We start from the raw sequence: 8,134 nt of genomic DNA, 5'->3' as shown, positions 1-8,134 counted from the left end.
ATATATATATATATATAAAAGTAGACATGAGCTGGACATTTGAAACCCCCAATGGGTACCCCCCTACCCCCTTACCTACTTACTGACGTGTCATAACAGGAAGTAGGCCGAATGACTTCCGGAATTAATTACCATAATCGATTATCGGAAATCAATAACCGTGACTAACGAGAGAGAACACGCACACCTCAAGGGTGTCCTCCCCCCCCTCCCCTCTAAAACAATAATAATAAGAACAAGAGGAAGAAGAAGAGAAGAAGAAGCAGACTACAAACAAACAAACACCCAGCTGCTGACCTCGCCCAAGCGGTCGACCCGAGAGCAGGTGTTAATGGCGATTCCCACGCCCTCCCCCCCCCTCCTCCCCCGCCCACATTATCCCCATACTCTAAACACACGAAGGACAGATGGGCTTACCAAAAGGGGGCCGTTGTGTTGAAATTTCGATGAATATTTTCAAAAAGATTCGAAAATTTGAGAAAAAATATGTAATCTAGTAGGCTTTGGCAATCCCGTGACGTAATATTTCTGCTATATACGGAAAAGTAAAGGAGTTATGACCATATCTCTGACACCCCCCCCCCCTCCGGCTCCGATGTCGAATTTTTTTTTTGGGGGGGGGATTTTTTTTTCTTTTTTTCGATTTATTTTGGTATTCTCTGGTAGCTAGCTGTCAATTCTGCTTACTCCAGCTGATAACCACGACTAATGCTGAGTTCGGAACTGCTCGTCCTGCTCGTCCAGACCAGTTGGACGAGCTGTCTTGACCGTTCGGAACCTCTACTTTCTCGTCCCGGACAAGCTGTCCATCTCGTCCTCCTGCAAAGGCAAGCAGAACGAGATGACGTCACAACAGCAGTGTAGTTTAGTTTAGTCCTTTATTTACCACCCTGGTTAACTGCACAGGCCTGGGCAAGCTGTGGTACATTTGATACATGGTCAAAGCATTATATAATAGTATCACAGTGTAAATCTAGATCATAAAATTATTACGGTCTAAAATATATCATTTAAAAGAAAAGAACAATCAGTAATTTATCTACTCATCTATCAAGCCGGCATACGGCTTGGGCGTGAAAAGGCAATGTAACATTTGATATGTGGTCATGTGATACTACATTCCAAATTTAGGATATATAATTATATCTTCCAAGACATCAGATGATATGAAGTAGTTACATAGTTGTCCATACCATTTAGTGAAAACTGGCTGTGTCGCCCCGAAGAGTTAACTGCCTCTGAAAACACTCGTGAGGCTCGATGTCCCCCGGTTGGACTCAGAAGGGGAAGCGCGTGAATCTCGTCTGACTGGAGAACGATCATATTTCGACCAGTATTACGCATTTTAAACCTCCAATAGAACAACAGTGAAAGTAAAAAATAGATAATTATATCATATACAATTATTTCGTACATGATTTCATATATAAAAGGGAAAATAAAAGATGAAAAGGAAAAAGATGTTTGGGTCCTTCACATTTTAAAGCATAGCACACGCATTTTCAGTCCGATTTTAATGTATCATGGTTCATTTTGTAGCTGAATAGTAAATCTATTACATGCTGCAATAAGCATTTGCAATATTTTCAAGATCCATTTATAGGATGTTGAAACAGTAGCCTTCGTAACATATTCACTTCTAAAAATTGGCTTCCGCATATTATAGTAGGAAGATTGTTATATTCAGATATGAAATCAGAATGGCTGTATGATTATTTTGTTATTTTCTATTTAAATGGTCAATGTAGGCCTATAGACACCCAAACCCACTGCCACCCTACTACACTATATGTAGGATGTTTACGTGCTGACAATGGCTGCAAGAATGCAAGTAGATGGTGGGAGATTATCGTGTAGGAAGATTAATCTTATACCTCGTTTGGTTAATGCCAAAATAATCATGCAAAGATGAGGAAAACGAAAAATGTCGTTATCTCGCAACACCGCCTTTAGGGGGGGAGGGGGGAAATCCTCACGGGCGCAATTTATGTCCAAAATTAAGATACTATGGCTCATTTTGTAGAAAAATCAAATATCTACTTGTTCGAGAGTGTTTTTTGCAATTTTTGCCTGTGCTTCTTGTAAAAGTGATTATCGTAAAGAAATGTTTACCTTCTTTTTTCTTGGTTGCCTACTTCAAAAATTCACCTAAAAAATATGAAGTCAAAATCGAAAATGAACAAGTTGTAACTATAGGATAGTTCTGTCCAAAAATAAAATAAAATTGAATGTCTTATTGTTTTTGAAGACGTGAAGGTGTGCCCCCCTCCTTCGGGCACTACTTATTGGTAATGCATACTTTTTAATTGCTTAACTCACTAATTGTCGGGTCGACGAAAACCGTTAAAGGCTCCTAAAGTACATTTTTACCTTCACGAGCCAACTACCTTGTAATATATGAAACATTCAAAACTCAAACAAATTAAAGGAACATCTTTTAAATCACCAATGACATCAGGTTTCTAAATATAAGATTAGACAAGATTTCTATGTACTACCATTGATTCTCTGTTTAAGTTATATTTATTTGTTCTGTAATATCACTATGTAACAAATGGAATAAAGGATTTTGAATTTGAATTTGAATTTTAGCAGCTGGTTCTTTATCAAAACAAAAAACACATAAGATATGAAAATTATACGTCCATTGGACGAAGGCTAATTTATTGAAGTATATATAGATAGATAGATATGAATTGAGCATATTTTTGATAGACTTCGAAAATATACGGCGAAACCCTTAAAACGTTATCGCATTGCTGTCATTTTCAACAAAAGGCATGCATATTACTTCAAGATTGTTTACAATACAAAAGGTCAATTGGCTCATCAGTCCCACTGAAGTCATATTTATTTAAAGACGTCCTCATAAACTGTGATGATGCTTTGGCCAATATGCAGATGATGGAAGACCATTCACAGGCGTTAGAGAATCCCTCGACCCGTTACGAGCTATCGGCGTCACCACCATACTAAGGCAATGTATGGACGAAAAGAGGAAGAGGTTAACAACAGAGTAACAGCAGCCGAAGTACTTGTCTCTTCCATTCGTGAAGAACTGCATGGTTAAGGAATATATCCTCTTTCAATCGCACCAATTCAGTCATCTGACCGAGATAAATCACTATGTTCTAGATAGGTGGAACGACTCGCCTCCTTGCTGGTCCTCGTGGCACATCCTTCATCCTTCGCCTGTTCGTTCTGCTAGTTCACACGATCTGCTTTTCCTCTCGAACAATTTATCCCTTGTTGGTGGGGTCTATCCTCCCCCCCCCCCCAGCTCACACGATCTGCTTCCCCTCTCAACCATTTCATCCCTTGTTAGTGGGGCCTATCCCCCCCCCCCCCCACCCCCTCCGACTGGGCGCGACGTGTATCTACCGCGGTGAAGTAAAGGTAGTGATTTTGATCCATAAATATAGGTATAATATGAGTTCACAGGACTCTGAATATGTATCTCCAAGACTTGATTTACATTTAGTGATGTGTGTAGTCATACGAGTATCAAGCTTGGAGGTTCCTTGCGAAGAAAACAAGGATTTTGAGAGACCTTAAGACAGTAACATCTACCTAAAACTAACTTAACCTAACCTAATACTAATAACCCATATGGATGGTCTGAAAAATTCCAAAAAATTGTCAAAACCGCGTCTCAGAAACGAATCTGCACAACTTTATTTAAGTCTTACTTCTCAGTGTCCTCGCAGTTCTTTTCCCTGTCTGCACTTAGATATACGATGATAGGAGACGACTTGCTATTCTTCAGAAATGGTTCCTCCGACATTGGAACTGCTACTTCGGCTCCGGAAGTCTCCTCTGTTGGAAGAAGTATTCAGATCCGGATAGAGGTTTATGAATATTAACTTCATCCGTCATTCCATGTTCATATTTTCTCTGATTTTGATATGTAAAAAATATGTAATTATTCTTGTATGACAAACATTCCTTACTTGCAACATCAATATTTTCATAAATTTACAAAACCTTGTTGTATAAAGGAACGAATAACATACCTAAACCTCTTAACATACTTTGCTTCAGAAAAGATTTTCATTATATCTTGCACTATAATAATTCATCAGATAAAACGTATGTTATCACCTACCTCTTTCATCGACTTATCTGTCCAGGGTAATATATCTCCCTGTATTGGCTGCAGTAAAGACGCATCGCCAACGCATCATCATATTTAGATAGATAAGACTTTATTGATACCGAGTGTATGTATATATATATATATGTGTGTGTGTGTGTGTGTGTGTGTGTGTGTGTGTGTGTGTGTGTGTGTGTGTGTGTGTGTGTGTGTGTGTGTGTGTGCGTGTGCGTGTGTGTGTGTGTATGTGTGTGCGTGCGCGTGCATGTGTATATGTGTATATATGAGTATTTCTATATACAGTAGCGCACAGATCGATAGCCAGCAGGCCCAGGGGCACCGGGAGAGAGACCGCGCGGCCTCCGAAGACGACGGGGTGGCGTCCGCCGACCTGCCACAGGGAGCCACACTGACGTCCTCGCGCGCCGCCAAACTTGCTGCTTTCGCGCCCCTTGTCACGTGACCAGGGTGCTTTCATTTTCTTCGCTTTCCTCAGGAATTTATAAAGAAATAATGAAACAATATGTATGGATGTGTATATAAATATGTATGTGTATATATAAAACAACATATGTGTTAGTGGACACAGTAAAAGATGAAAAGAACAAAAAAATGATGGCAAAATAAAGATAAATGGAAATCTTACTATGAAAATTTAAACCAGATAAAATAAAGAATTTTGTAAGTTTGTTTACAATATTCAGAGAAAATAGATAACCATCTCTGCTTGTACTCTGAGGTTGACACAGCAATTACTTATTTCATAAGTGGAAAACGACCACGCTTTGGTGGCATTCTCGCCTAATTGGTTCCCCAGTGGCACCCACCCAAGCAGTCCCCCCAGTGGCACCCACCCAGGCAGTCCACCCAGTGGCACCCACCCAGGCAGTCCACCCAGTGGCACCCACCCAGTCATTCCCCCCCCCCAGTGGCACCCACCCAGTCAGTCCCCCCAGTGGCACCCACCCAGGCAGTCCCCCCAGTGGCACCCACCCAAGCAGTCCCCCCAGTGGCACCCACCCAGGCAGTCCACCCAGTGGCACCCACCCAGGCAGTCCCCCCAGTGGCACCCACCCAGACAGTCCCCCCCATTGGCACCTACCCAGTTAGTCCACCCAGTGGCACCCACCCAGACAGTCCCCCCCAGTGGCACCCACCCAGACAGTCCCCCCCTAGTGGCACCTACCCAGACAGTCCCTCCAGTGGCACCCACCCAGGCAGTCCCCCCCCCCAGTGGCACCCACCCAGTCAGTCCCCCCCCCCCAGTGGCACCCGCCCAGGCAGTCCCCCCAGTGGCACCCACCCAGGCAGTCCCCCCAGTGGCACCCACCCAGGCAGTCCCCCCAGTGGCACCCACCCAGGCAGTCCCCCCAGTGGCACCCACCCAGGCAGTCCCCCCAGTGGCACCCACCCAGGCAATCCTCCCAGAGGCACCCACCCAGGCAGTCCCACCAGTGGCACCCACCCAGGCAGTCCTCCCAGTGTCACCCACCCAGGCAGTCCCACCAGTGGCACCCACCCAGGTAGTCCCACCAGTGGCACCCACCCAGGCAGTCCCCCCAGTGGCACCCACACAGGCAGTCCCCCCAGTGGCACCCACCCAGGCAGTCCCCCCCAGTGGGACCCACCCACGCAGTCCCTTCCAGTGGCACCCACCCAGACAGTCCCTTCCAGTGGCACCCATCCAGGCAGTCCTTCCAGTGGCACCCACTCAGGCAGTACCCCCAATGGCACCCATCCAGGAAGTCCTCCCAGTGGCACCCACCCAGGCAGTCCCACCAGCGGCACCCACCCAAGCAGTCCCCCCAGTGGCACCCAACCGCGCAGTCCCTTCCAGTGGCACCCACCCAGGCAGTCCCCCCAGTGGCAGCCACCCAGGCAGTCCCCCCAGTGGCACCCACCCAGGCAGTCCCCCCCAGTGGCACCCACCCAGGCAGTCCCCCCCAGTGGCACCCACCCAGGCAGCCCCCCCCAGTGGCACCCACCCAGGCAGTCCCCCCCAGTGGCACCCACCCAGGCAGTCCCCCCCAGTGGCACCCACCCAGGCAGTCCCCCCAGTGGCACCCACCCAGACAGTCCCCCTCAGTGGCACCCACCCAGGCAGTCCCCCCAGTGGCACCCACCCAGGCAGTCCCCCCCAGTGGCACCCACCCAGGCAGTCCCCCCCAGTGGTACCCACACAGGCAGTCCCCCCAGTGGCACCCACCCAGGCAGTCCCCCCCACTGGCACCCAACCACGCAGTCTCTTCCAGTGGCACCCACCCAGGCAGTCCCTTCCAGTGGCACCCACCCAGGCAGTCCCACCAGCGGCACCCACCCAAGCAGTCCCCCCAGTGGCACCCAACCACGCAGTCCCTTCCAGTGGCACCCACCCAGGCAGTCCCTCCAGTGGCAGCCACCCAGGCAGTCCCACCAGTGGCACCCACCCAGGCAGTCCCCCCAGTGGCACCCACCCAGGCAGTCCCCCTAGTGGCTCCCACTCAGGCAGTCCCCCCAGTGGCACCCACCCAGGCAGTCCCCCCAGTGGCACCCACCCAGGCAGTCCCCCCAGTGGCACCCACCCAGGCAGTCCCCCCAGTGGCACCCACCCAGGCAGTCCCACCAGTGGCACCCACCCAGGCAGTCCCCCCAGTGGCACCCACCCAGGCAGTCCCCCCAGTGGCACCCATCCAGGCAGTTCCCCAGTGGCACCCGAGGCAGTCCCCCAGTGGCACCCACCCAGGCGGTCCCACCAGTGGCACCCACCGAGGCAGTCCCACCAGTGGCACCCACCCAGGCAGTCCCACCAGTGGCACCCACCCAGGCTGTCCCCCCAGTGGCACCCATCCAGGCAGTCCCCCTCAGTGATACCCACCCAGGCAGTCCCCCCAGTGGCACCCACCCAGGCAGTCCCCCCAGTGGCACCCACCCAGACAGTCCCCCCGGTGGCACCCACCCAGGCAGTCCCCCCAGAGGCACCCACCCAGGCAGTCCCCCCAGTGGCACCCACCCGGGCAGTCCCCCCAGTGGCACCCACCCTATAAGAGGTATTGACAACCCTTCTTAACAGTGTAGTTGAATTACAGGCGCCGTTATAAAAATCTTATTGATTTCTTCCATAAACTATGTACAGCAAGATGGGAATAGAATGAGTGGCCTGATGTCTGGGTTACATTAATCTTCATACAGACTTAAGAAAAGAGACACATTATAATGCTGCAATAACAGAACAATTGCTTTGATAAGTTATTGTATCAAAGATTATCAGATGATGAAATTGCTGAAGAACAAGCTGGATCCCGTCCAGGAAGAGGAACATGGAAAAACACAGAGAAAGACAAGAATAAAAAAGAATCTCTAATTGAATTTTAACGACTCCAGAGAGTGAGAAATTTGAGGTGTATAATAAACCGCTGGAATTAACAGATGACATCAGTCCGAATTTTGTATTCTTTCAAAAATTCAAAATCTATGTACACAAAATTATGCGGGAAGTATCAGAAAATTTTGAAGGTAGTCTTATACAGGGAGGCAGAAGTATGTCAAACCTAAAAAAATGCAGATGACACTGTACCTGTTGCAGCATAATCTGAATCAACGTTGAAATTGCTGAAACTGTCAATGAATTCGTTTACCTTAGAACAACGTTTACTTGAAATAAGAACTTCTATCACAAAAGATTATGTTGCATCGTTAGCGAATACCTGGAATGATAAATCCAGTTCTTAAAAAAAAGAAAAAAAAATATCAACGGTATTTCCTATTGCAAGTTATGGATCTGAATCTTGGGTAACGAAAAAAAAAGAAAAAATAGAAACGAATGAAGACTTTTGAATCGTGGTGCTACAGACATTTACTTAGTCATAGCTGACCCAACTGGTGGACAAATAGCTGGATGCCAAATAAAACAAAAGTACACAATCAACAAATAGCTGGATGCCAAATAAAACAAAAGTACACAATCAACAAATGGCTGGATGCCAAATAAAACAAAAGTACACAATCAACAAATGGCTGGATGCCAAATAAAACAAAAGTACACAATCAACAAATGGCTGGATG

The 8,134-nt window shown here is 47.3% G+C and overlaps 1 protein-coding gene across 1 annotated transcript; it reads left to right on the top strand.

The window, feature by feature from the left end:
• The first annotated feature begins 4,376 nt into the window (after positions 1-4,376).
• On the top strand, positions 4,377-8,004 carry LOC138864838 (uncharacterized). Its single transcript, XM_070133447.1, has 6 exons — positions 4,377-4,552; positions 5,441-5,998; positions 6,139-6,643; positions 6,726-7,119; positions 7,454-7,609; positions 7,922-8,004. Exons 1-6 carry the CDS (start codon positions 4,377-4,379, stop codon positions 8,002-8,004), a joined length of 1,872 nt encoding a protein of 623 aa, XP_069989548.1.
• Positions 8,005-8,134: the final 130 nt, after the last annotated feature.

The sequence above is a fragment of the Penaeus vannamei genome, chromosome 18 (genome assembly GCF_042767895.1).
Source record: "Penaeus vannamei isolate JL-2024 chromosome 18, ASM4276789v1, whole genome shotgun sequence".
NCBI classification, from domain to species: domain Eukaryota; kingdom Metazoa; phylum Arthropoda; class Malacostraca; order Decapoda; family Penaeidae; genus Penaeus; species Penaeus vannamei.
Note: the sequence above shows the minus strand (reverse complement) of the source record. Positions and strands in the feature narration are given on the sequence as shown.

Bases quoted from the DNA above. Each gene is read 5' to 3' on its own strand.
- LOC138864838 (XM_070133447.1), top strand. From the start codon at position 4,377: ATGAGTATTTCTATATACAGTAGCGCACAGATCGATAGCCAGCAGGCC. The intron at 5,999-6,138 runs GCAGTCCCCCCC...GCACCCACCCAG, and splicing joins CCCCAGTGGCACCCACCCAG to GCAGTCCCCCCAGTGGCACC. The intron at 6,644-6,725 runs GTGGCACCCACC...CAGTCCCCCCAG, and splicing joins CCACCCAGGCAGTCCCCCCA to TGGCACCCACCCAGGCAGTC.